The following is a 27,699-nucleotide window of genomic DNA, read 5'->3' as shown; positions in this document are numbered from 1 at the left end:
CCTTGCATCTTTTGCATACTTCTCAAACTAGTACATCATTGCTAACTACGAAGTTATTACTATGTTTTTCAACAGATAATCCCGAATGATTGTGTGCCTCATCTGATGTATCAGCATGGTGGTCGCCTTGATGTTTTGAACATACTGCCAGGTCATCCTACGAATCTCAACTGTCCATACCGGATTTCTTAAAGAAGTGGAGACATGACAATCAAAGAATGGAAAAATGTATGGACAGTCGTAAGGAGGTTCTTGGAAGCAAAAGGAAGCGAAGCGCAAGAATTGGAGACAGGATGATCTCCATTCTCCATAATGGAGAGTCAGGGTCTATATTGTTTTATGCTATTTTACCTTAAAGAGGGTATTTAGGTCCTACCTAATACTAATGATCATGTGCCTAGAACAATTAAGTAGGGTTGGTTCGATGACTATGAGGATGATGATCGTATGACTTGTTATTAATAACAAGTAGAAGTTGTATGATGATGATTAGTAGGACTTATTATTACGATGATGCATGATGCGGGCATGAAGAGTTATTATATATCAGTGGGTGAAATGAACAGGATTGGATTGACGTGAAGGCAACAAGCATGTGGTGCATGTCGAAAGTAGTACTAATCCAAACTTGATCAAGTTAGGATTAATATTACTTTCGACATGCACCACATGCTTGTTGCCTTCACTTCAATCGAATCCATATTTAGGCATAGCAGTAGCGTTGGTAAACCAAGCATGGAAATAGGAGAGGACACTTCTCTCTGTTAGCTAGCATACACACCCTAAATTACCCCCTAAACCACCCCCTTTTAGAAAAAAAACAAAAACCTCAGCTCCTGCCAGCCGCTGACGCGTGGATGCCTATTGGTCCCGGTTGGTGCCACCAACCGGGACTAAAGGCCCTCCTACCTGGGCTCGCTGCACCGGCCACGTGGAGGCCCATCTGTCCCGGTTTATGTAAGAACCGGGACTAAAGGCTTTGGGCATTAGTAACGACCCTTTAGTCCCGGTTCAAAAACCGGGACAAAATGGGCCTTACGAACCGGGACAATAGGCCCTTTTTCTACTAGTGAGGATTCATCCTTGTCCGACGACTCGGGCGTGGAATCGATGCTCGAGCACCACCGTCAGCAGATGGCCGTGGCGGTCCTGGCCGTTAAGGAGGTGGAGGATCGAACCCGCAAAAGACAGCGAGGTTCGACCGTCGGTTGTCTTTGCATCCCTCGCAACCGGTCTCTCGGGAATATGATGTTGATGCAAGACTACTTCGCGAATAATCCAACCTATCCGCCGCATCTCTTCGGGAGAAGGTACCAAATGCGCCGATCACTCTTCATAAAAATTGTGCAAGCTTGCGAGGCCAATTGCCGGATTTTGTTTTGAGCTAGAACACCTTGCATTCCAATTTCTGGTTTTTTACTCAAAGGAGAAACGCCGCGGGCTTGTTGGGTTTTAGTGCCTACCAAAAAATCTCCGCGGCTATGTGTGTGATTGCATATGGTATTCCGGCTGACTTTGCCGACGAGTATCTTCGCCAATGCGAAGATACTACAATTGAGTCAGTGCGTAGGTTTGCCAAAGTGATGATCCGCGTCTCTTTGGTCCTGTCTATCTTCGTCCACCCAACGAGGAAGACACAATAAAGTTGATGGGAGCAAATGAGAAGTGAGGTTGGCCCGGCATGCTTGGAAGCATTGATTGCATGCATTGGACTTGGAAAAACTGCGCGATGGCATGGCATGGGCAATTTTGTGGCAAGTCTCGTAAGGCAACTATTGTGCTAGAGGCCGTATCATCGGAGTATTTATGGATTTGGCATTGTTTTTTGGTATGTCGGGTACTTTGAATGATATCAATGTGTTGCAACGGTCTCATTTGTTTGTTAGACTTGCTAGTGGTGATACTCCTGCTTGCAACTTCACGGTGAATGGACATGAGTACACAAAGGGGTACTATCTTGGAGATGGTATTTACCCCTCTTGGTGTACATTAGTGAAAATCATCAAAAAGCCCAAAACTAGAAAGCATATTGAATTTGCAAAAGTGCAAGAGGCTGCCCGAAAAGATATAGAAAGAGCCCTCGGGGTTTTGCAAACTAGATTTGCCATTGTTCATGGTCCTGCTCATTTTTGGGACAAGAAAAACCTGAGCAACATCATGTCATGTTGTGTGATTCTGCACAACATGGTCATTGAAGATGAGAGGGACTTGAACTTGGAGTTCTTCTACGACAATGTCGGTAGCCGTGTGAAGCTAGCTAGAGATCATGACCGCATACGAGCATTCCTTCAGACATACCGGCAGATTGAAGATGTAGACACCCACCATCAACTCCTGGAGGATCTCATTGAGCACCATTTGCAGAGGCATGGCCAAAGGCATTGAGCACATTAGGCAAAGGCACCGGCCAATTTTACATTCATTTCATTTAATTCATGTGTGATCGGTATCATTGTTGTATTCGAAATAATTGTTGTATCGAATTGTTAGTTTTATTTGGTGACTTGAATAATCATTGTAATTTGGATACATAATATTCACATTTTATATTATTTGAATTCATATTACTATCGTATGTGAGATATGTGTTAATTCTGAAAACCACGCGTGAGCTCGCAAAACACGTTTTTCGCGAATTATAATCGCGCGATATGGGTCGGCGATTTAAGGGGTCCGCTAGAGTTGCTCTGGAGTATAGCTGGCCAAATGGGCCGGTTTTTTCGGGCCGGCCCGTGAGCACGCCGGCACGGCCCGCCTTGGGCCAGGCACGGCACGGGCTAAACGGGTCGGGCCTGGCACGTGGCACGCCCTGGGACGTGCCTGGACCTGGAGGCTGGGCACGCGGGCCGGCACGGCACGGCCCGATTACGTTTTTTATTTTTTTTATACATCTATATATGGCCCAACATGTAAAAATAGGCTAAAAACGCTCAGTGCGTCAAATAACAGGCTGAAAATATGCAGCCCACCGTGCTAAACGGGCCAACATGCCGGCCCGTTTACTAACTGGGTCATGCCTGGGCCTAGGGGCGCAGCACGCGGGCCGGCACGGCACAGCCCGTATAGTAATTGCGCCCTGGCGGGCCGTGCCGGGCCAGGCACGATTACGTTGGGCCGGGCCGGCCCGTTTGGCCAGGTATGCTGGCTGTGGAGATGGACCTCCAACTCGGCCGTCGGCTCACTCCCCGTTAGCTAACCTACCATTTTTTCTCTGTAGGCTAGCGGCCGCCTCCTCGTTTCCGCCGCGGCCTTGGCTGGAGAAGAGATCTCGCATTGAACCACCACCACCCCCCCCCCCCCCCCCCCCCCCCCACACACACACACACACACACACACACACACAACCACCCCCACTCGCGGCCGGCCCTACCTCACCGGGGCCTCTCCTCCGCCGTCGTCGCGCCGTCGTGAGGCTGGGTTTGGATCTGGGCCGCCACCATGGAGTTGGCGGTAGGCGCCTCGGAGGCCACCATCAAGTCCCTGCTGAGCAAGCTCGGGAGCCTTCTGGCGGAGCAGTACGCCTTGGCCCGCGGCGTCCGCAGCGACATCCAGTTCATTAACGACGAGCTCGCCAGCATGCAGGCCTTCCTCAGCAACCTTGGCAACAGCACCGGCAACCACGACGACCAGACCAAGGACTGGATGAAGCAGGTCCGCGACGTCTCCTACGACATTGAGGACTGCGTCGACGACTTCACCAACGGCCTCCGCCCGGATCCCCAGCCCGACGACTGGCTTTCCAAGGCCCGCGGGTTCCTCTACGAGATCTGGACCTTACGCAGCCGGAGCAGCATCGCCGCCCAGATCGCCGATCTCAAGCAGCGGGCGCAGCATGTGGGTGACCGCCGCGTCAGGTATGGCGTCCGCGACCCGAATCCCGGCACCGGGAAAAATGGTTTGGGTGGATATACCATTGCTGAGCACCAGGAGATAACCCGTCGGCTTATCGGCATCAAGGAGCCAGTTGGGGTGGACATAGCGAAGCTTGAGGAGTGGATTAGATCTGAGGAGTTGAAGCTGGGTGTTCTATCCATATACGGATTCGGCGGTGTGGGAAAAACCACCGCCGCCATGGCACTGTACCGGAGTTGCGGGGTTCATTTCGAGTGCCGGGCAATGGTCACCGTGTCTCATCACACTGACCCTGATGTAGTCCTCTGCGACATACTGAGGCAAGTCAAGATGCAGGTGAAGGATCAGCAAGACCAGAATAGCACCGTAAGCATCTCGGAGGAGAAGAATCGAGCAGCAGTAGCTCCCCTCCAGATGCTCAGCAGGTTGAGCCAAATCCTGATGTGTTGGGCCAATCAAGACAAGGATGGTAAAGCCTCCGACAAGGAGCACAAAGCCATAACAGAGGGTCTCCAGAAACACCTCGGGGATAATAGGTATTAATCAGAGATGCATGGATATTATCGCTTCTGTTTGTGCCATAGTAGATGGGAAAATGAAATTAGTTTTTGCCTAGAGTTGAAACCTGTTCCAAAAATGCACTTTTTACATGTCCAAGCGTTGTGCAACTAGCAAGGAACCCTTGCTGCACCACAGAGCCACAGAAAACAACGTTGAATTTGGTTTACTCAAGAACCTTTTGTGCTAGCTTAGACGAGTTTTGGCAGTCGGCACGAATGGTAGTAGTTACTCCCTCCGTCCAAAATAATTTTAGTACAAAGTTGTACTAAGATTGAGACACTTATTTTGGGACGGAGGAAGTATATAACTAAAAGCTATATGTCTTTCAATATTAGGAAATACATTTCAAGTCATTATTTGTAACTATACTTGTAGAAATTTAGCTAATGAATTGTGGTTTGACCTAGTATATATTTGATCCGTTCTATTATGCTCCTACCAAAACAAACATTTTGTGTATCTTTTGTCTAGCTGTCTTAGAAAATTAAAACATGAGTGCATTGTCCTTCTCTTTGCTATTGCATAAGACCACGTGCGCTAGACTCTTCACGTAAGAGAAATTAAACTTTGATTATAAGTGATACAAATGATATAAGAGTGCATGTTGATCCAACTCACGTGTTTTTCTTGTCTTACTATTGGCAGGTACTTACTGTTAATTGACGATGTCTGGTCATCATCTATGTGGCAGACAATCTTGAACTGTTTGCCAAGAAAAGAGCAAGGTAGCAGAATAATCGTGACCACCCGATTTGAAGCTGTTGCGAAGAATTCACTCGTGGACCATGATTATTTCCATCAGATGGGTACTCTAGGTGACGATGGTGCCAAGGACTTATTTAACAGAAGTTTGTCCGAGTGCAGGGATACTCAAAGCACTAAGGCAAGTCAGAATGATCAAGTTCCACCCGAAAGAATCTGGAAGATGTGTGGCGGCCTGCCATTACCCATAGTTACCATGGCTGGTCTTGTGGCATCCAACAAGGACAAGAAGCCAGAGGAATGGAATGACGTTTGCAAGACCTTGTTTCCAGAACAACAAGTATGCCAAAAACCGGAGGAATTTATGAGGATAATCAATTACTGCTACGGTGTTTTGCCTAGTGACCTCAAGATTTGCTGCCTGTATTTTAGCATCTTCCCAAAGGGTCGCAAGATCAGCAAAAAGCGGCTAATGAGGAGATGGATATCGGAAGGTCTTGTCAGCGAGAAGCAAGGGTTGAGTGTGGAAGACGTTGCAGAGACGTGTTTTAATCAACTTATTAAAAGGCAGATAATACGGCCTGTAGAGAACAGCACCGATGGCAAGGTGAAGAGCTGTCAAGTCCATGACATGGTCCTTGAGTACATTATATCCAAGGCAGCCGAAGAGAATTTCGTCACTGTGGTTGGTGGCCAGTGGTCCGTACCAACCCGTAGCAACAAAGTCCGCAGGATGTCCCTCCACAGCAGTGACTCCAAACATGCGAGGAAAGCATATGCAATGAACTTGTCTCATGTCCGATCACTGACTGTGTTTGGGAGCCTAGAGCAACAGCGGTTTAAATCATTCAAGACTGGAATAGTGCAAGTACTAGACCTCGAAAGTTGCAGTGGTTTCAAGGCAAACCATGCCAGTGTCTCGGACATCTGTAAAATGACTCTTCTCAAGTACCTGAGCCTCCGAGGAACAGACATCAGCGTACTACCACCGAACATTGGGGATCTCAAGTATTTGGAAACACTGGACATAAGGCAGACGGAAGTTGAAGAACTGCCTAAAACTGTAGTTCTGCTGGAACGAATCAGCAATATACTTGGAGGAGATAAGAGAACACGGAAAGCCTTGAAGTTGCCTAAAGAGATCAAGAAGGGAGCAATGAAAACCTTGCGCGTACTGTCTGGGATCGAGATCACCGAGGGATCGACTGCTGTATCAAACCTTCATGAATTAACTGGGCTTAAGAAGTTGGCCATTTACAAGCTTCACAAGTCTGGCCATGATGAGTTGCTCTCCACTATCCAGTACCTCGGCGGTTATTCTCTTAAAACTCTTGTGATTGATGATGAGTCATCTGAGTTCCATGATAAACTGGACGAAATGTCGACACCTCCACTATACCTGAATGCTCTAGAGCTGTCCGGCAAGTTGTGTAACTTCCCAGAATGGATCACTAAACTCGGGGACATTGTCAAGTTAACCCTTTCAGCAACACTTCTTGGGGCAGAAAATCTGGTGAGACTTAGGGGCTTGAAGACATTATTTTCTCTCACCTTTTCAGTATGTGCAACAAAACACGATCCTGATATTGCAGCCATTCTTCATAAGAACAAATCTGATTATGGCGGCGAGATCTTTTTTCCACCTGGAGGGTTTGCTAATCTCAAGTTGTTCCGCATCTTCACACCCATTCTTCCATCACTGAACTTCTCAGGAGGGGCGATGCCAGGACTTGAAAGGCTTGAGCTGTGTTTCAAAAGGTTGGAAGGTCTTCATGGCGTGGACAAACTTAAACTTCTCCACGACTTGATCTTGACAGTTGATGGAAAAGCAGATAACACGACCAAGTCGATACTAAATGATCTGAAAGCAGCAAAAGGTAACTACACCCTAAGCATTAAGGAATAGTGTGATTGACTGAAGCGTCGACGTGCTATGGTGTTTCTTGGATCTTACAAAATCATCCGACCTTGCTGTATCGTCATGCGTCAGTGGAGATGTTGTCTTTATGCATTGAGTACTCGGTTATATTTTGGCGTAAGTTTCCTTTTCTTGTTTTGTTGGAAATATGTCAAATAGTTGTATGGGTGAACTGGAACCTTATGCAATTTGTTTCAAGGGTGGACTGTTGCCCTTTTACCAATATGTATATCTTCCTACTCCCCACTTGCCAAATTAAAGCGCATATTCGCAATAACTCGTATCAGTACCAAATTACCAAGGGTTGTTTATGCTTGATGCATTGGCTCATGGAGCCTCTGGGTAATAAATGCTCCTGCATGCATTGGCTTACAGTGCCTCGATCTTAGCCCTCCTTTGGTTTGGAGGAATTTTGTAGAAATTTCATAGGATATGATTTCTATAGGAAAAATTCCCTTGGAGCACTTTGGTTTGTAGGAATAGAATCCTATTCGTATGGAGGAATTCTTGCAATCCTCCACATTTCATAGAAAAATAAACATTGGCCTAGACTTGATGGAAAAAAAAAATCCTGTGACGTGAATCAAAGGACATATCCTTTCCTATTCCTACTCATAGGATTTGAGATGCATATCTCATTTCCTATAACTTTCCTATTCCTATGATTTTACTACCCTACGAACCAAAGAAGGCCTTAATATGACAAAAATGTAGAAAATAATAATGTGCACTTTAATTTGGCAAGGTGGGAGTATATTGAAATTACGAGGTTGATTGTTGATATTGGCATCAAACCAATGGCGTGGGAGGAAGAATATCTGCTGCTACATCCATCACATGATTTTAAAAAAACTGTTTTTTTTTTGTGTGTGTGTACAATCTCTAGAAAGTTGAGATCTAAACTCCAAACACACATCAAGAGACAAGAAAGACAAATCTAGGTGTGAATAGTGCGTTTTTTGCTTTTGTCTTTTTACACTATATTCATGTCATGGATGGCTGGTAGAAGAAGATAAAATAGGACGCTGTTGATATTCACCCCGTTGGTAGTACACCTTCATTAACTGATTCCTACCTAACAGTGGCCCATATACACATGTGGTGTCACGGTCCTTGATAGGTAGGTGATGGCCATGGAACATGATGATGAATAGGCCACTGTTGATGTTAACTGATTCCTGCCTAACTAATGTACTACTCCCTCGTCCCGAAATGTAAGACGTTTTTTAGCTTAGACTAAGTCTCAAAAACGTCTTACATTTTGGGATGAGGGAGTACTGTACATCATCATGTACCTGTCGATAGGTAGGATAGGAGTAGCAGCATTGATCAACGGTGTCCTATACATCATCATTTTCCATCGCCGTCCCGCACATGGGCGGGGACCAGCCAGGCATTAACTCGAATCGAGGACGGACGGAGACACGAAAGAGAGTTTTTCTCGCAATACAAGCTAGTTTGCTCGATTTGGGCGCAACTGTTGGCTGGGTTGGTCGGGGCTGGGGGGCATTCCCCTTTGCTCCATCCATCCAAGTTCATCTTGGACTCGGAGCACCGAGCTCATCCTAGAACCACAAAGCCAGAAGCAACTTTTTCATCCTCGGATCCAAAGGTAAACCTATCTCGATCTACTGCTTTCTCTAATTAATTCCCTGCAAAAAGGCTCGGTGAGATTTTAGCATTTGTTTCGAGATCCTTGGGTGCTTGGTCCCTGCATGACTTGTGGATTGTAGATCCCCTTTTTCTTAGCAAGTGCAAGACGCAGATTAGAGACTGCTTGATGTACTGCACGCGCGGATTAGAGACTTGTGGAATGTAGATCGCGGCCCCTTCTGCGATGTACTCCACTATATATCATACTCTAGTATTTTTCTGTTTTCGCTGTACTGCACAATACCAACGAAGCTGGCTTTTGTTTTGCTCTTAATTTATTATATAGTACTACATCGCAAGTTACTGAAGCTGCGGCAATGGGGATGGGCCTGGAGGATCTTGCATCCTACGTGGAAAGTATGCTCACGGAGATGGCACGGGAAAAGGTGGGGTTGCTGCTCGGTGTCTCGAGTGAGATCCAGAGCATGGAGAACAAGCTCAGGTTCCTCAAGGACTACTTCGCGGATGCCGACCGGCGGGTCATCGCAGATGAATCAGTTCGGGACTGGGTTGCACAACTCAAGCAGATCATGTATGGGGCAACCGACATCATTGACCTCTGCCAGCACGAGGCCATGGAAAGAGGTCCATCAGCAACTCGTGTCGTGCGGCGTTTTACTCCTTTGCTCTTCTGCATAAGGAATCCTTCGGTTGCCCACGACATTGGCAGCCGCATCAAGGCGTTGAACCAGAGGCTTGATGCAATCATGGAGCGTAGCGCTGCGTTCAACTTCCTAAGTCGTCGTGATATGGACCATGGAGGCGAGGTGCACACATCTCATCCATACAACTTCAAGACTTCAGGAGAGCTTGACCGGTCGGATGTGGTTGGGGAGAAGATCGAAGAAGCCACAGAGGCATTAGTGGCCGAAATCATAAAAACAAGAAACGAGGTCAACAACGACATCGCGGTGGTCGCCATCGTAGGAGTCTGTGGGATTGGCAAGACCACCCTTGCACAGAAGGTCTTCAACGACGAGGCCATCCAAGGCGAGTTCGACAAGAAGATATGGCTGAGCATCAACAAGCACTTCAATAAGGCTGACCTTCTGAGGACAGCAATCACTCAAGCCGGAGGTGACTCATGTCCCACAAATGATGAAATGGACATGCTCGTTGATATCCTTGCAGATGCCTTGGCAGGGAAGAAGGTCCTGCTGGTGATGGATGATGTTTGGTACCCCACAGCATGGGAGTGTGTGCTCAAAAAACCATTTTTCAATGCTGCCGCGCGAGGTAGTCGAGTGCTCATCACCACTAGAAGGGAAGATGTTGCCCGTCGTATGCGAGCCCAGCATCCGTGCCACCGTGTCGATAAATTAGGTCCGGAAGATGCGTGGTCACTGATGAAGAAACAGGTCTGTAACGGATCCAAATTGTCATTTTGGCGTTAGCCAATTCATACATCTTGCTTATAATTCATGGTTTAACTCATCACCGGTGAGAAATCGGCATCAGCCACTTAATTATTACTTAGTCAACCAGTAACTCCTGAGCAAAAAGAATCTAATGAAAAATGGCACTAGCTAGCAGCTCGTGAGTGTTCCTTATTAACTCTATTGGCTTAAACTGATTGCAGATAATGGGCAATAACACACATGAGACAGAGCTTGATGAGCTAAAGGATATTGGATTGCAGATTATAGCAAATTGTGGTGGTTTGCCACTTGCTATTAAAGTGATGGGAGGAGTGTTGAGTGTGAGACATGTGCAACGGCCTGACTGGATGAGGGTTCTGAATGATTTTATTCCAAGTTGTGAACTGCCCGAGGTGATAAACCACTCAGTGTACTTAAGCTATGAAGATCTAGCTCCTTGTTTGAAGCAGTGCTTCCTGCACTACTCACTTCTCCCTACAAACGCAGTGTTCTATGAGAATGACATTGTTGGCATGTGGATCAGCGAAGGTTTTATTCATGGAAACTCACATGATTATTGGAGAGATTCAGAAGATTTAGGAAGTGAGTACTACAGGGAGCTTATACTGAGGAACCTTATAGAGCCGGATGCAAGGTACACTAGTCAACTGGTTTGCAACATGAATGACGTTGTTCGCTCATTTGCTCAATCCATTTGTAGGGATGAGGCACTAGTGGCTCACAATGGAGATATGTATGGTTATCTTAGTTCAAGAAAGTTCTATCAGTTGTCTCTAGAAAGCAAAGAATTGGAGTCAGATATGTTAGTCTGGAGTCTTGTACAAGAACAGACATCATTGCGAACGCTAGTATCAATTGGCCAGATAAAGCTTAAACCTGGTGATTCTTTGATGGCCTTTCCAAGTCCACGGACCCTACACATAGAATCCACAAATGCTGCTGTATTGGTTGAATCTTTGTGTCAACTTAAGCACCTGAGGTATTTGTCTGTAGCACACACTGATGTATCTAGTCTTCCAGAAAACATCAACACGATGAAATTCTTGCAGCATATTAACCTCCAGGGTTGTGAAAGTTTTGAGAAACTTCCTGATAGCATTATAAAGCTAGAGCAGCTGAGGTATCTAAACCTTAATGACACAGGTATAAATGTTATACCTCGGGGTTTTTGTATTCTAACAAATTTGAGTAAACTATATGGGTTTCCAGCCTACATGGATGGCAACTGGTGTAGTCTGGAAGAGTTGTGGCCTCTTTCCCGGTTAAAAGAAATTGAATTGAAGGGTTTGGACAATGTAGCTGCTGGTTTGTTTGCTGAAAGCGCCAGCCTTTATCAGATGCGTCTTAGCTACTTGAAGTTAGAGTGCAGCACCAGAGTGGGAGGTGGTGGGTTGGTTATAGAAGGAAGAAGTGTATTCCAGGATGAAGAAAACCAACGAATCGAGGCGGTGTTTGATGAGCTCCACCCACCACAGCGCCTAAGTACTCTTGTCATCCAAGGATACTTTGGTCTGCAGCTCCCAGTTTGGATGAGAACAGAGGACCGTCTTGAGTGCTTGGTTGTTCTGACGATGGAAGATTTGGCTTGCTGCACCCAGCTTCCATGTTGCTTGAGTCAGCTTCCCTATTTGGAGGTCCTTAAGATTCAACGAGCCCCAGCCATCAGCTGTGTGGGGCCTGAATTCTTAGGAGTCTCCGAACATCATGACCAGACGGCGATTATGTTTCCTCGTTTGCATGAACTGGTCTTCTCTGGAATGGTGAAGTGGGAGGAGTGGGTGTGGGAAAAACAGTTAAATGCCATGCCCGCCCTGGAGGAGCTTCTGGTCGATAACTGCAAACTGAGGAGCTTTCCTCCTGGCCTTGCCTTCCGTGCAAGGGCTTTGAGACGATTGGTCGTTACTGCGGCTCAAAACCTGAACTCTCTTGATAGTTTTGCTTCTGTTGTTGAGCTTGACGTGTATTTCAGTCCAACGCTGACAAGTATAGCTAATCTCCATCAACTGCAAAAGCTTACAATCATTTTCTGCCCGAAGCTCGAGAAATTGATTGGTGTTCCTGCAATCCGAAGACTAGTGCTGGAGGATTATGACATGGAAACACTCCCGAGATACCTTCAAGATGTAGGGAACCTGAGCCTTTTGCAGCTAGACTGCAGCCTAGAGCTTCTCACGTCCATAGCCATGGGGCAACCTGGACCAGAGTGGAAAAAGTACAGCCATGTCAAGCATGTCGAGGCATATGCGCATGATGGAGACAATCAAAGGGAATGGTATGTGTTATACACAAAAGATCCCTACAAATTCGAGACAAACATCAACCAACGCTCTTCCAAACTGGCAGGTAACTAATATGCGTCACCGATTGCTCATTTGATTTTATTTTTTCTTTCCATGTTGCTTGTAATTAATAGTCTATTTAAATTTATCTTCTGTATTTTTTACTTTTCCTTGACTGACTCTGGCAATAGCTGTTGGCAAAGGTGAAGACAAGCTTATTGGCAAAGAGGCAGAACAACTTCTTGGCATAGACAGCTCGAGTGACTCAGCAGGTAGTTTATTAAATTACCCATACGTTCTTGGCGTCGATTGTCCATTTTCTCTATCTATCTACGTGTCACTGTGAAACAATCTTTATATCTAGAATGCCATAATCTCTCGGTGCTCACGAATCCAGTGAGTCGGCAAGTAGTTAATTATACTAATCCATAAAAAATCCAGTTATTTATTTATGTGACATTTTTGGTACGCACACACTAATATGAACCTTAATTTAATCATCTCTTACCCAATGGCTAGGCTATCAATAACTATAAAATGTTAGTGATTCATCAATTCATTTGCTTGAAGTTTTCGTAAATTTCAGTCACCTTCCCAAGTCTTTGGATCGGCATCTAACCATGCTCATAGCTTCAAACACATCTCATCCCATATAGTCTGCATACTAAAACTGGAACGAAGTTACATCTTAGTAAAATTGCACTATCTCAATACAATAATTTCATTGTAAATGCTGTGCAATTTTTTTATGACTGAGATTTACAATTTTTTCTAAAAAAATCAGGCAACTGGAACTTAAGAAAATTAAAAAAAAATAACAAATATGAATTTTACATGTCGCACCGACAACAAATATGGAAAGGAACTATTAGGAGAATTTAATGGATTCCAATTTTTATCCACCTTTTTCCACACTCCAAGTTTCTCCCTTATGCTGCGCGCGGCACGAAGCTGCCGAACTCAAGCAACATATTTTTGGTGCAATAGTAATTGCAGGCCCACAAAATGCATGGTCCACTCCATCTCTTCCTCGATGCACTTTGTTTACATGCAACTTATGCTTTTTCACCATAACTAGTTGAGATGTAGTTCCATCTATGACGTGCCTGTATTAATCAGTGTTTTCTGAGGACTTCGATTCAAGATCTAGTTGCATCTACGTCCTGTATCTGTCACTTTTTCTGTGGACTTCGTACAGATCAGTAGATTTTTTTAGAGGAAGTCTAGTAGAATTTACTTGTAATACTTACATTCATCAATCTTAAGAAATGTCACTAATGTCATTATTCAGCAAACATGTAGCTAATATATTTGAAGCACAAAGAACATGAATATCTATGGATTTACTTTCCTTGTCATTGGTGACACATATGCCGATAATACATGTAAATTTCAAGCAAAGGAAAGAGGACTATTTTTCTTAATTCTTGAACAGTTGTGCTAGAAAATGTAAAAGAAGTCCTGGTTGACCTGTTTACCATATACATTCTAGTCGTTGAGAAAATTGCAACATGATAAATAGATCTATTAAAAACCATTTGTTCGTTTGTGACACACAGGACAACCAATTACTTGCTATAAGTAGAGAGCTCTAGTCTTGCTTTCCTTCCTTCTCCACGTGCAATTGTTAATCCGAACTTATCTTTGACTGTAGTTTTTTTCACTACCACAGTCAGCGAAGATAACAGCGAACTTGTTGGAATTGAAAATCCATGTCAATCTATAATCAAATTGCTGACGCATGGTGATGAGGAAGAACTAAAAATGGTCTCCATTTGTGGAACTGGAGGTTTGGGTAAAACGACAGTTGCCCATGCAGTTTATAGGAAGATTGCAAATGAATTTAAATATAATTTTTTTGTTGACATGCCCCGTAATCTTGACATAAAAGTGATCATTGGAACCATATGTGCTGAAGTTGGTTGTCCTCGCCCCAAGTTTGAAGAATGTGGTGTTCAGCAACTAGTCGACCGACTCAAAATATTCTTTGAAGGGAAAAGGTGTGTTCTCTATCTTTTATGCTATGCACGAATATCATACGGAAACCAACATTCAAAGAAAACTTCGTGGAAACCATGTTTGCAAGTTCCAAAAAAATCTGAAAAAAAAGTGGGATGTAAAGAGGAGGATGTTCTTTTTGAGATGTTAAATTTCAAGTTTAAACACATTACTAGGTGCAAGCTATGAAAAAGACAAATTGAACAATGAATAGTGGCGTTGTTGTTTGGCACTATTCAATGCTATTTTTTTTCATAGCTCACATATCGTAATGTGTTTGAACTTGAAATTTAGCATGGCAATAGAACATCGCCCTCTTAATATCTCGTATATTTTTGAGATTTTTATGAAACTTCAAAACATCATTTTCGCGTGGTTTTCACCGAATGTTCGTTTCCATATGATATTTTCCCAGCGCTCTAGCAGTCACAGTGTTGATATTTTTAGCAGTAGCAAACCAAAGATTACATAACCTATAGCAGATTGCAACTCCTATTCAGCAACGTAAGCTATAGAGTAGATTAGTGTGAAAGTCATCTTCTGCTCGTGAACTCATTTGAGCTCGTGATGAACAGTAAAATCACGAAAAAATGTTTTCTTTCAAAAAGTTCTAATTTTTTTGTGATGAACTTTGACGTTTAAGAGTTTGCAAAATTTCATCATGAAATGACATACATTGAAGTCGTGACAAATAAAATAAAATCAGACTTAAAAATGCTTTCGAAAATAACACTTTTGAAGCATCAATTTTGTTTTTTTGCTACGACTTCCACGAATTTCATTCTTGGATGCAATTTTGTTAGCACTGAAACATTTTTCAAAGTTTGCCGCAGAATTGTTTGAATTTTTTTTCCATTTTATTGGATTTTACTGTTCACCCGAGCTCATTTGAGCTCGAGCTCAGAAACTCTGAGTCCAAATTAGTGCCCTTTCTAAAAAAGAAGACTATATTAGTGTCGTGCCTGTGTATTGCTGTGCTAAATGGTAACATGGTATAATCTGTTTTGCGAGTAGAAAACAAAAAATATGAGTGATTTTCATAGTTATGTATTTACAGCTTTGCATAATGTTGAGTTATTATTATTTGGTTTTGATCTGTCGGCTAAACAATGTCGGTATAGAAAGTTGGCAAAACCAAGTTGACTAAGTGAGTGCCCGGATTGGGGCCAAAGACTCAGACAGAGACTCAACTGATAGGTAGGTCTATTCTACAAACGTCTACAAGCACTTCTGAAGCTCCAGTAGAGAGCAAGTGAACTGCAATTTTAACAGACAATTGCATGTGATTTTTGGACTCTGTTTTTGAGATAATTTTTGAACCTTTTATCGGAACGACATGTATGATACGTCGTTGGAAAGGTATCGATTAAGGAAAAAAAATCATGTAGAACACTTTCGAGACTAGTTACGGTTTAAAATTAATTTCAAAAACGATGTGGTGCTCGTCGAGTGGCATAAAGCGTATTTTCATGAAATTCTTCAAACCGCTTGTCGTAATGATGCAAATGATACACCATTGGAAGTTATTTACTATATGGAACTTTTTGATGTAGAACACTTCCCAATTATTTATCATTTAAGAGAAGTTTTGATAATAGGGAAAAGTGGACGTTGTTTTTTTGCTGCATCCAAATCCAATTTGTGAACTGCACTAGACAGGACTACGCGAGATGTACAAGTGTATTGCAACGGTTGAGTGCAGTTCTTGTGTGTGGGTGGGTGGGTGGGCGTTAACTTCGGCATGGAAAACAAAGTGAACTACATAACTTTTTTATTTAACGCGTCTGGACTGCCGGGACGACATGTGTGAACTGCGTTTAGTTTTTCTAATTTTGTTTGTATCTTACATTCTATACAATTTTTTTTAAATGTGCACTGTCGCAGTTCGTCGAGTTAACTGTTCTTTTATTATTACTAATATACAATTATTTGCAACCAGGAGGTACCTCGAATGTAGAAAAAACAACCTCCAAGGAAACTTTTAAATTACAATCTGGTCAGTTCGTCGAGTTAACTATTCTCTTATTATTACTAATATACAATTATTTGCAACCAGGAGGTACCTCGAATGTAGAAAAAACAACCTCCAAGCAAACTTTTAAATTACAATCTGGTCCCCCTGCAATGTTATTGCGCGGTAAAACACTTCAACACGCGCACCACAGGGTGCTGTTGTTCATCCTCCTTTTGCACCCTGCGGCTAGTGCAACTCTTGAGTTGTAGGTCGCGTTGAGTTCCATCGTCACCGGGTGCTCCATGGTGGCCGGTGGCTAGCAGAGGATGCAACGGTGGAAGTCGTTGGGTCGGGGGCTCTTTGGGTTCGTGCATCGACTGTGGTTGTGACCGTGGTGTACTAGGTTCAGTGGCGATACGGTCTACCGGGGGTGGTCCATGGACCGAGAAGCCCGATACTAGGCCGGCCTCAATGTCCGACGATGGCTCCATCCTAGCGTATAGTTCAAGGGCCCGACGATGCCTCTTGTCGATAGGTCGGTTAGGATCTTCGTAAACCCTAGCCCACATTCACTTTATAAGGCGAGGCTAGGGTTAGCTCGAGACATTTGTTCCATTATACATACACCTCAGTAGTCATCATCATCATCCACTTGTAACACCGATGCTCCCATATCAATCCAGAGGAAAGTCGGATATAGGGTATTACCTCAACCATGAACGATAGGTGATCGGGCCTGACAAGGCCTCCTACCTGGATGATCGACTTTTAAGTCCTGAACCGGCGGCGGCTAACTTCGATGAAGACGGGACGAAGCTGGGCTGTCGGATGGCCCCATGTGGGCTCTTGGTGGCATCGATGCATTTTTGTACGGTTCGCGTACAATCATTGTAGAAGGCTTGGAACTTCTGAATGGCCCCTTGAGGGAGCTCTTGCTCGCATCGGTGACCTTGTTGTTGGTGGCTAGCATGCTATGCTATGCTCCTCGTATATGTGGGCATGTCCAGTTGCGTGTTGATGTCTATGTCCTTGAGCTCTGTAGTGAAATCTCTAGGTCTGACTTGCATTGGTTGTACCTGGCAATGGTGGTGTTCCACATCCTGTTGTTGGAGGCATTCTCTTTAGTTTTCTTAGATTTCCTTGTCGGAGTGAAAAGACAAGATCTAGCCTCTGTGGGTCATTCCCTTAAGAGCTGTTGTTGTTGAAGCACATTTCACGCAGTCCGGGTGCTATCATTGGTGTTGGTTGATGTTGATGGTTGCTACATGTTGTAGTTTGCTTCAACATGACTTTTCGAGGTCACGTTTTCTGTGTATTTTCTTTCTTTGTGTGTTGGTTGTGTGCATTCTGGTCATGCAGAAGGTCGGGTGTGTGCTCATTTTGTTTGTTCCCCCTTGACGCAACAACATTTTGAGTCAATAAAGCCCCCTTTATCAGAAAATGATGGTCCATATATGGACTCACATCCCAGCTATTGACCAGTGTTGATCATTACTCAATCCCAACTATCCATGAACAAATCCTTATTGTTAATGTGACATTGACCAACTTCCAATTGACCATGAATGCAAGAACCAACAAATAAGAGTCAAAGTGGAGATTATTGTGGAAGGCGTGATTGTAAATCAAACTTTGTTAATTAGGACTTGATGGTCTACAGAACATCAACAATCCTACTAGGAGTATAATTCATACTCTCTTTAGAGGACAAGTGGGAATATGGTGTGACCATATAGAGCGCTACCAAAGCAATCAAGCAAAAACAAGAGACTATTAGAAACAGATTCCTTAGCAAGGAGAACGCACGGGTCCTACAAGTGTGAGCGAGCGACAATCCATCATACACCTTTGTGTTACGGATGCAGAATTGCGTTTTGGCACTCTATGAGATTCATCTAATTATGATAGGGTGGTCATCTATGCTGATTTGACAAGGGTGGTCGTCTTTCCTTAGTCATCATGCCTGAAAAGAATAACAAAAAAACTATGTATACTCCCAAATGCGGCATCCCCTTGGAGTGACTTCCGAGGAAAGACACCTCTAATGTTCCAAGTGCTCACTGCACAAGTTCTCCCGGTTTCGCTCCTCAAGTTTTGCAACCGCTTATAGGAGCACCACGCCAAACAGCCCACCGAAGATTACTCAATTTCACATAATCCATATTTTCACGGACATGCCTGTATCCAAAGTTTAGGAAGTTTGACGGACATGGAGCATCTGACCCGAGCTCAAATGCTCCCTCATGAACAGTTAAATCAACAAAAAATAGTAAAAGAAAAATCTGCATCTTTTTTGTGGCAAACTTTGACAAATGTTTTGTATGTTTGCAAAATTTCAGCACGAAATAACATTCATGGAAGTCGTGGCAAAAAAAAAACAATGTTCCAAAAATGCTAGTTTTGGAAATTTTTTGAGTGCTGATTTTTTTTTGCCACGCCTTCCATGAATGTCGTTTCGTACTGAAATTTTGCAAGCATACAAAACATTTGTCAAAGTTTACCCCAAAAAAAATTCAGATTTTTTTCACGGACATGCCTATATCCAAAGTTTAGGAAGTTTGATGGACATGCATGGGGCATCTGACCCGAGCTCAAATGCTCCCTCATGAACAGTTAAATCAACAAAAAATAGTAAAAAAAATTTGCATTTTTTTTGGCAAACTTTGACAAATGTTTTGTATGCTTGCAAAATTTCAGCACGAAATAACATTCATGGAAGTCGTGGCAAAAAAAAACAATGTTCCAAAAATGCTAGTTTTGGAAATATTTTGAGTGCTGATCTTTTTTTTGCCACGCCTTCCACGAATGTCGTTTCGTACTGAAATTTTGCAAGCATACAAAACATTTGTCAAAGTTTACCACAAAAAAATTCAGATTTTTTTTACAAATTTTTGATTTTACTGTCCACGAGGGAACATTTGAGCTCGGGAACAGAATAGGACTTTCAAAGTTCGACTACATATATTGTAAGATGTAGCATATATTCTTTTGACTCAAGATGGTGGTGATCCTATGATAAGAAGCGAGTCATGTTGGAGTTTTATCGTGCCATTATAGGTTCTTTTCCTCCTTTTGTGTTTTTTTAAAGGATCCTTTTGTGTTTGTTATTTGATAATACATATATAGCTATATATTTGCATGCTCATGCCTGTCAAATGCCATATCAACAGGTACTTGATCGTTTTTGATGGCTTGTGGACCACATCAGTATGGGATCAAATTCTGCCTGCACTGAAAGATAATAGACATGGAAGTAGAATAATAATTACAACCCGGAATGTCAGTATTGCTGAACATGTTGGTGGCCTTTATCGTCTGCCACTTCTTTCTTGCGACGACTCGAACATGTTATTCTTCCGAAGAACATTATTTGGCAGTAAAGATGATTGTCCTTCTCAATTTAGAGAATTGTCTGAGAAAATGTTGAGTAGATGTGGACAGTTACCATTAGCCATCACTGTCATAACTGATTTGCTGCCTAAAGATAGGGTGTTGGAGGAATGGCAAAAGGTGTGTGATTCTATTGAAAGGGGTAACGGTATGGAGAATATCAGAAGAGTTCTAAAACACAGTTATGATGATCTACCTCCAGATCTCCAGAGATGCTTGTTGTGTCTAAGTATTTTCCCAGAGGGCTATGAGATTGGAAGAGATAGTTTGGTGCAGAGATGGATGGCTGAAGATTTAATACGTGGGAAGCATGGACAGAACTTACAGGAACTGGGTGAGAGTTATTTTTCTGAACTCGTAAATTCTAACATGATCCAACCAATAGAATTTGACGGTTCTGGAAGGGATCTGGTTTACCGTGTACCTGTAACAACTCTTGATCTTATTGTCGATTTGTCTATTCGCGAGAACTTTGTTACTATATTACCTAGCCTACAACGAACAGATCTCCCAAGTGAGGTACAACGATTATCTCTCCGAGGCAGCAATAATAAGCATGAGTTAAAAGCAATCAAGAACATTGACCAAGTGAGTTCACTCTCCCTCTTTAATGGTGCTGGTTTGATGCAGCCACTTTCAAAATTTCAAGGGCTGCAAGTGTTACATTTACAGAAATGTGATTCTGTGAAGAATGAAGGTGATTCTGTGAAGAATGAACGAGATTCTGTGAAGAATGAAGGTGTTTCTGTGAAGAATGAAGGAGATTCTGTGAAGAATGAAGATCTTAACGGTCTTGAGAGTTTGGACAAGCTGAGGTATCTTGTTCTAGGCAGCAGTCATATTACCGAGATCCCCAAAATGATCGGGAAACTACGCCATCTGCAGATACTGGATTTGACGGCAACTCGTGTAAAAGAGCTGCCATCAAGCATTGGTAAGCTTACAAAATTGCGGCGTCTGCTTATTAACAGATCCACAGAAGTACCAGATAAGATCATTGGGAAACTAGAAGCTCTAGAAGAACTGGTGGGCATTGATATCTCCAAGTCTCCAAATATTCTGCAAGAGATTGGTACCATGCCAGAACTGAGGGTGCTCAGCATTGCCTTGTGGTCGTGGGATGAGCATCATACCACACTTCTCTCCCAGATTATCTGCAAACTGGCTATGAAGAAACTCAGACATCTCTCTATCTGCTCTTGCTGTTTACTAGATTTGAAGCCAGATTTGAAGCCAGATCTGCAGCCGGTTCTCCAACTGGAAAAGCTTGAGATACAGGGCAGCATATTCGAGAAATTACCAACGTGGATTAACGGACTCACCCATCTCCGCTCCTTGTCCATCGAGATCTACTCCTTGGAAAATAATGCCCTTGAAGTACTTGGGGAATTAGAGCTTCTTTTCCTATCCCTTGTTGCAAAGAGGACCTCAGGAGAAAAGTTGGTGATTATGACAAATAAATTCTGTACCCTGGAAACTTTCCTTCTGTTCAGCCGTGCCACAGCAATCGAGTTTGAACAAGGAGCTATGGAGAAACTTCAAAGGCTTAAGTTAACGCTGCAGGCGTCACTGACAAAGACGGATCATCTTGGCCTGGATACTCTCTCTTCACTTGAGCACGTCCAAGTTGAAATTATCTGCATCAGTGCCACGGATGGGGATGTGAAGGTTGCTGAGGCTGCAATCCGGAGCATGATTGGAAATAACCCCCGTAAACCTAGACTTGAAATGAAAAGAATCGTGGAGGGATATATGGAAGAAGATAAAAAGAAAGAGTCAGAATGTGAAATCGAGGTAGAAGATGAAGATCAAGAAGCACTCCGTATGACAAAGCCGGAAGAACAGACCGTTACAGCAAAGAAGAAGAAGAGCAGGAGGGCAAGGAAGAAGAACAAGAGGCATTACTAGTGAGGATTTCATTTCCCCATGCAAATCTGATTCCTTAAATCCAACCTTCTTTTTTGTCCTCATATACATTTAACACACCATTTTCTTGTTTGCTTATCAGGAAACAATGAAGATCGGTGCCTTCACCTACCTGGGTGGACTTTCATTTTGTTTTTGTTAGTGTTCTGTATTTGCTTCCGTTTGCACGTGAATTCATGAACTATCACCAGCAGGGTGCCTCGTGCATAACATCAGAACTTTATAATCTGTAATAGGACTAGTCGTCTCCGTACTTAAAAACCGATGCATCATGGCGCTGCCAGTTTTTTTGCCCCATAGCCCAAATCCGGGTGGTGGGTTTTTCTGGTGGTACGGTGCTTACAACTCTCGTTTAATTTCTTGTACATAGTTCATTTATTGCCGTTGTGAAATATAATCAAGAATGAGGGAAACCTTATTCGAGAATTTATCTTTATTCTATGGTGCTTCTTGCATGTTTGCTGTCTGCTAGCTAGCTGGAGTGATGGATGAAAGCTTGAGTTCACCGCTTTTTAACTCTGGTCGGCGCATGGATTCTGCATATATTTTTTCATTCTCATTTGTCAGAATGGAGCTTTGTGGTGTGCTGCTTGTTGGTAGACTGACTGCTCTTAGTTGAGCTGATTTGTTTGCATATCCGGCTAGATGCTCGTAGGTGTGGTTTTGGATTTCACCCCTTCTCACCATTTTTTTTCCAGAACACACAAAACTTTTGCACGTGATTGAATCAAGAAGAAAACGGGTATGGTACAAGATAGTTTTTGCTTATGTTACAAGGGCCACGCATAGAACTGGCCTGGAGGTGAGCATCAGAGGACCAAAGAAGCGCTGCCCCGGGGAATTCAGTTTGGCCCAGGAACAGAGCATTGCAAGCCGAACGAGACGAGTATCGACCGTTTTGCCTGGAGCTTCGAGGTGAATGAATACTCAGCGTCAGGGTCGAGCTGGACGTTCGAGGCGAATTTGCAAAGCTGACAGAATTGCGCAATGGCGGGGGCAGAGACTTGGCCTCTGATGTCTTTGGATCCTTGAACTTTGCTCGAGGGCTTCAGCCACCGTTTTTCTGAAACTGAGCTTCCCGACGGAGGGCAGCGAACCGGGCGCATTTGTGTCTGATAGCGAAACCATTGAGGCATTGATCCATCCATCATTCCAAAAGTAGACCCGAGTACCGCTACCAACGTTAATACGCGTGTCAGCACAGGTACTATACACAAGGTCGAGGCTCCAGGGCCACGGCCTTGTGCATCTGGCAACCTTCGCCGGAGGGGGGTGCGGGCGCGGGCTCGGGTGACGTGTCGGGAGCGGCTCGGAACATCAGATCCATGACGGCGGCGTGCTTGGTGGCAGACAGGATAGCACCGTCCAGGAGGACTGGCCTCGCCTGCCTGCCTCATCTCCCTCTGCGCCGCCGGCGGCGGCGTCGTGCGGTCAGGAGAAGTCGCGGTCCCCTCCGGTGCCTAGGGTTGGACCGGTTGTGCCGGGCGCTGTCGTTGGGCCTGGGCCGGATGGCAATCCAAGACACGCGTCGGGCCCATCTGTTGGGCAGGGGCTGGGGACGGACCTGGGTGCGATTCCTCATGGGCCACCGCGGCCCGTGGCGACTCGGCCTGCCGCGCGACCGGCCACCGGCTATAAATGGATGAGGCGAGGCTCTCTGGACCGTCATTTAGGGTTTCCAGCCACTTCTTGCGAGGTGCGGCACCTCGCTCACTCCGCCCGCACCCTCAAGATCTCTCCACCTCCTCCCCTTCTCCTCAAATCCTTCACGGCGGTGGTGATGGGAGACCGACGAGCTAACAAGCGCCCCATGGAGATCTCAGATCCGGAGGCGGAAAGGCGCAGGGAGCGCGAGCTGCGAGACAAGGCGAAGCGCGCGATGCGGGAGCGCTCTGATGGTCGTGAGGTCAGAGCCGAGCGCGGCGGATCTCGTGACCAGGGCGGGCGCGAGGGGGATTGGGGTCCGCCTCCCTCGTGGTGGATCCAGCTTCAAGAACGCAAGAAGAAGAAGAAGGTCGGCGCGAGCTTGAGAGGAAGCCGGAGGCGCATCTGAACTGTGGTGGGGGCCATGGTGGCCCGATGGCCAAGAAACCTCGGGCACCCGCAGATCCATTAGCGGTGGCTCTCCCTTCTTCGTCCAAGGGCACGGCAGAGGAGCCCATTCCAGTGGAAGAGGCGCCCGACGTTGAGTGCTTCAAGTGCGGCCGCCTGGGGCATTTTCAGTCCAAGTGCAAGTTCCAGCCCCTGTGCGTGCTCTGTAAGGAGGAGGGCCACGCGTCTGCTCACTGCCCGACGCGGGGTCGTCAACTGCATCTGCAGATCATGGGTAACGCCATCTCCGACGAGGGCTTTTTCTGCCTTGAGTTTGATGAGGAAGCCGAGGCCGAGCTGCCAGTGGATGCCTGGATCGAGAACGCGGCCATACTCTCTGCAGAGCCTGGGAGGCTCAACCTGTGCATCCTCAAGCAAGAGCTACAGCACATGGTGACTGGGTCTTGGGATTGGCAAGTGACACAGGTAGGTGACAACGACTTCTTGGTGGTTTTCCCGTACGCAGATCTACTTCACATGGCAAAGACTAGTGGGAAGCTGTTTCTGTCTATCAACGACATCACGACATCGGTTCGGGATATGCTGCATGAGGAGGTTCAGCCGATGGCCATGCACGAGACATGGGTGCGGCTACATGGCATTCCGAAGAAGCACAGGCGTGAGGACCGTATCAAGGAAGGGTTCCGGATGCTTGGTCGCCCGATCGTGCTGGATGAATTGTCCTTCATCGGGTTGGGGCCAGTGAGGATGAAGTTAGCGTGTAAGGCTTCGGAGAAACTTAATGGTTTTGTGGAAGTTTGGTTCAATCACGAAGGCTGTCAGATTAAGGTGGAGCCTGAGGTTCTGCCCAAGCGTGGCGGCGAACGTGTGGTGCCTGGTACTGGTCCTTCCAACCCCCCACCCAAAGTCCCCGATGTCACTGGTGGTTCACGGCCATCGGGAAGCGCTCGGCCTAGCGGTGCGTGCCCGGGATCAACACCTCAGGGAGAGGACCGGGCGCCCATCATGGCTGCTGACGGCGACGCCAAGATGCAGGACATGGGAGAGGACTTTGAAGACAGCCAACAAGACACTTCAATTGACACGGAGACATGGGACAAGCTGGGTGCCCTCTCGGCTGATGCGGGTGCCATGGGGGTGGCGACCCAGGACACGGAGGTGAGTGTTCCACCGTTGGCCCGCTCCCTTGCGCCGACTTTCGATGAATACGGATCCAATATCTCAGCCCCGCTACTGGCGAGGCCTGAGTCTCATGAGGTGGTTGGGGCCACTTCAGTTGCTGCCCTGACGCCCTCTCTTGTTGTGGCAACGGAGACAGACTCTGGGTGCGTTGTTGACTGCGACCTGACTCCTGCCAACAAGCGTGGCTCCAACAGCGCGGGTCGTCAAGCCAAGAAGATGGCAGGCAGAAAGCCGGCCAATAAGCATGTGTCATCTGAGACGGGGGCGGCGGCGACTCTTGGTGGCGAGTTGGGGGCGGGCTTTGGGTACGGCAGAAGTGGGCAGCAAGGCCAGGCATTCCAAGGCTACTCCAGTGGTGCAGCGGGCCCCCAGCGTTCGGGCCAAGGCCAAACTTGGGGAGCTGTCTTCGCTGGAGAGCGCCAAGCTTCGGATCACCGACAAGAATCCGGAGTCGCCAGGTAATCCCTTACCTTCTTACTGTATCTTGAAAGCATTTTCGGATGAACATCTGGCTAGCATCTTAGACGATAGTGGCGTGGCGATTAGTGCTCCGTTTGGAGAAATTATTTCGCTGGTGCGCGCGCCGGAGGAAGCGCAAGCCATGCTCGCAGCTGCGGCTGCGCGCTGTGCTGATTCGAACCAACTGACCATCGTACCAGTAGAGGCTGGTGGCGAGGCAGGTCCCGATGAGGGGACAGAGGCTAGGGATGCCTCTGATCTACCTTCTTCCAGCCGGATTCTGGCACGGAAGCGTGTGGCGAAAGCGGTGACATCCAGGGGGGTGCTCCTTCGAAATCGAATCATATAGATGCGCTACCTGTTTTGGAACATTCTTGGTTGTGGCCACGGTGGGAGGCGTACTCAACTCAAGGAGTATATAGCCAAGGAGAGGATTGACGTGGTAGCGCTCCAGGAAACGATCAAAACTTACTTCTTGTTCCGCGATCTCCTTGAGTTTGACCCTTTGCAACGTTTCTCATGGCACTGAGTGTCCTCGACGGGCCACTCGGGTGGAATTTTAATGGGTTGTAATTGTGATGTCTATGATGTATTGCAATGGGATATTGGTGTATTTTTGTTGTGGCTACCATTCAACATCGTGCCTCGGGTCTCTCATGGGTAGTTGTGTGCGTGTACGGGCCTGCTGACCATTCGCGTTCAGCTGATTTCTTGCTTGAGCTAACCAATTTGGTCAGGGCCAAACGAGCTATCAACTTGCCACTCATGGTGGGTGGTGATTTCAATTTAATCCGTTCGGGGGCGGACAAAAACAACGTCAATATTGACTGGACTCGGGTGTCCGTGTTCAATGGGGCCATTGCGGCAACGGCATTGCATGAGGCTGCACGGACCGGTGCTAGATATACATGGACTAACAAAAAATTGCAGCCGGTGCGGAGCGTGTTAGACAGGGTGTTTTTTTACTCCCGAATGGGAGGTTCTATTTCCCTTATGCACGCTTGTAGCCGAAACACGCATTGGCTCGGACCATGTTCAGTTGATATTTTCCTCTGGGGAGGACTACATTAGACGTAGCTCGCGTTTCTACTTCGAAACGGCGTGGTTCGAAGCCGAGGGGTTTGTACAGATGGTCGCGGATCGTCGAATTTCGATTTGCGCCCAGCTCGGGCCGCAACGCGGACCGGCAGAGTGCTGGACCGCGGCGGCTAGCAAACTCCGGGCGTTCCTGCGTGGGTGGGAGGCTAACCATGGCAGTGAAACCAAGAAGGAGCGGACTAGAATTGTAGAGGCAATAGCCGCGCTGGACTTGGAGGCCGACCAACGCCCCTTCTCGGAGGGAAAATGGGCCTTTCGGTACGATCTTGAACGCAAAGTCATAGCCATCCTTCGGGCAGAGGAGGAATATTGGCGACGTAGGGGCGGAATCAAATGGGTCACCAAAGGAGACGCTAACACCGGCTATTTTCGTGCTTACGCTAACGGTAGGAAACGTAAAAGTACTATTTTACGGTTACAATCAAATAATGGTCTCTTGCTAACCAACGAACTCATTGTGGCCCACATCTATGAGTTTTTCATCGGCCTTTTGGGGACGGCCGAGGAAAAAGCCCTTTGCCTCCGCGAGGACCTTTGGGACCCATCCGAACGGTATCACAGGAGGAGAACGAAGGGCTCGTTCTCTCGTTCCTTCCGGAGGAAATCGATAGGGCTTTGCACGATATGAAAACGGACACGGCGCTTGGGCCGGATGGCTGGCTAGTGGAATTTTTTGAAAAGTTCTGGCCTAATCTTAAGCACCTTTTCTATGATATTGTGAACGGTTTCGCGTTAGGTACAGTAGACCTTGCGAGATTAAACTATGGGGCTATCAGCTTGATTCCCAAAGTAAAAGGGGTCGAGGACATCAAAATTTTTAGGCCAATCACTTTGATTAATGTCCCTTTCAAGATTTGCGCGAAAGCTTACGCCTCCCGCTTGGCGCCCATGGCTCAACGGGTGATTAGCTCTAGTCAGACCGGTTTTGTGAAGCATCATAACATTCTTGAAGGTCCTTTAGCGCTTCTTGAAATCGTGCATGAGCTTAAACGTACCAAGTCGCGAGGCGTACTTCTCAAGTTAGATTTTGAGAAGGCCTACGATCGCGTGAACTGGGAGTTCGTACGTGAGGTCCTCATCAAAAAGGGTTTTGATGGGGGTTTTATTCACCGTATCATGCACCTTGTGAGTAGTGGGCACACGGTGGTGACCATCAACGGTGAAATGGGCAATTTCTTCCGCAACAAACGTGGCCTTCGGCAGGGAGACCCGAGCTCGCCATTGATCTTTAATTTTGTTGCGGATGCCCTCGTGGCTCTGATTAACAAAGCCAGGGCTGCGGGACACGTTAAAGGG

The 27,699-nt window shown here is 45.9% G+C and overlaps 2 protein-coding genes across 10 annotated transcripts; both read left to right on the top strand.

Annotated features, from left to right (window-relative positions):
• Nucleotides 1–3,316: 3,316 nt before the first annotated feature.
• Nucleotides 3,317–7,286, top strand: LOC109781737 (disease resistance protein Pik-2). The gene is made up of 2 exons (XM_020340338.4): nt 3,317–4,388; nt 5,059–7,286. The coding sequence occupies exons 1-2, from the start codon at nt 3,439–3,441 to the stop codon at nt 7,019–7,021; spliced, it is 2,913 nt and encodes a 970-aa protein (XP_020195927.1). The 5' UTR covers nt 3,317–3,438; the 3' UTR covers nt 7,022–7,286.
• A 1,112-nt stretch (nt 7,287–8,398) lies between these two features.
• On the top strand, nt 8,399–22,048 carry LOC109781738 (uncharacterized). Of its 9 annotated transcripts, XM_045229232.2 has the most exons (8): nt 8,427–8,645; nt 8,973–10,044; nt 10,266–10,699; nt 10,766–12,408; nt 12,536–12,616; nt 13,999–14,344; nt 19,467–21,593; nt 21,695–22,048. In XM_045229232.2, coding segments are annotated over exons 2-8 (5,673 nt in total). In that variant the 5' UTR covers nt 8,427–8,645; nt 8,973–9,003; the 3' UTR covers nt 21,696–22,048. The 9 variants fall into 9 exon arrangements, with proteins under 9 accessions (XP_045085166.1, XP_073354376.1, XP_073354375.1 ...); XM_045229231.2 differs by having other exon boundaries at nt 8,399–8,645; nt 10,266–12,408; nt 12,548–12,616; nt 14,017–14,344; XM_045229229.2 differs by having other exon boundaries at nt 10,266–12,408; nt 12,548–12,616.
• Nucleotides 22,049–27,699: the final 5,651 nt, after the last annotated feature.

Source organism: Aegilops tauschii, chromosome 5, assembly GCF_002575655.3.
Source record: "Aegilops tauschii subsp. strangulata cultivar AL8/78 chromosome 5, Aet v6.0, whole genome shotgun sequence".
NCBI classification, from domain to species: Eukaryota; Viridiplantae; Streptophyta; class Magnoliopsida; order Poales; family Poaceae; genus Aegilops; species Aegilops tauschii.
This window is presented reverse-complemented; position numbering and strand designations above follow the sequence as displayed.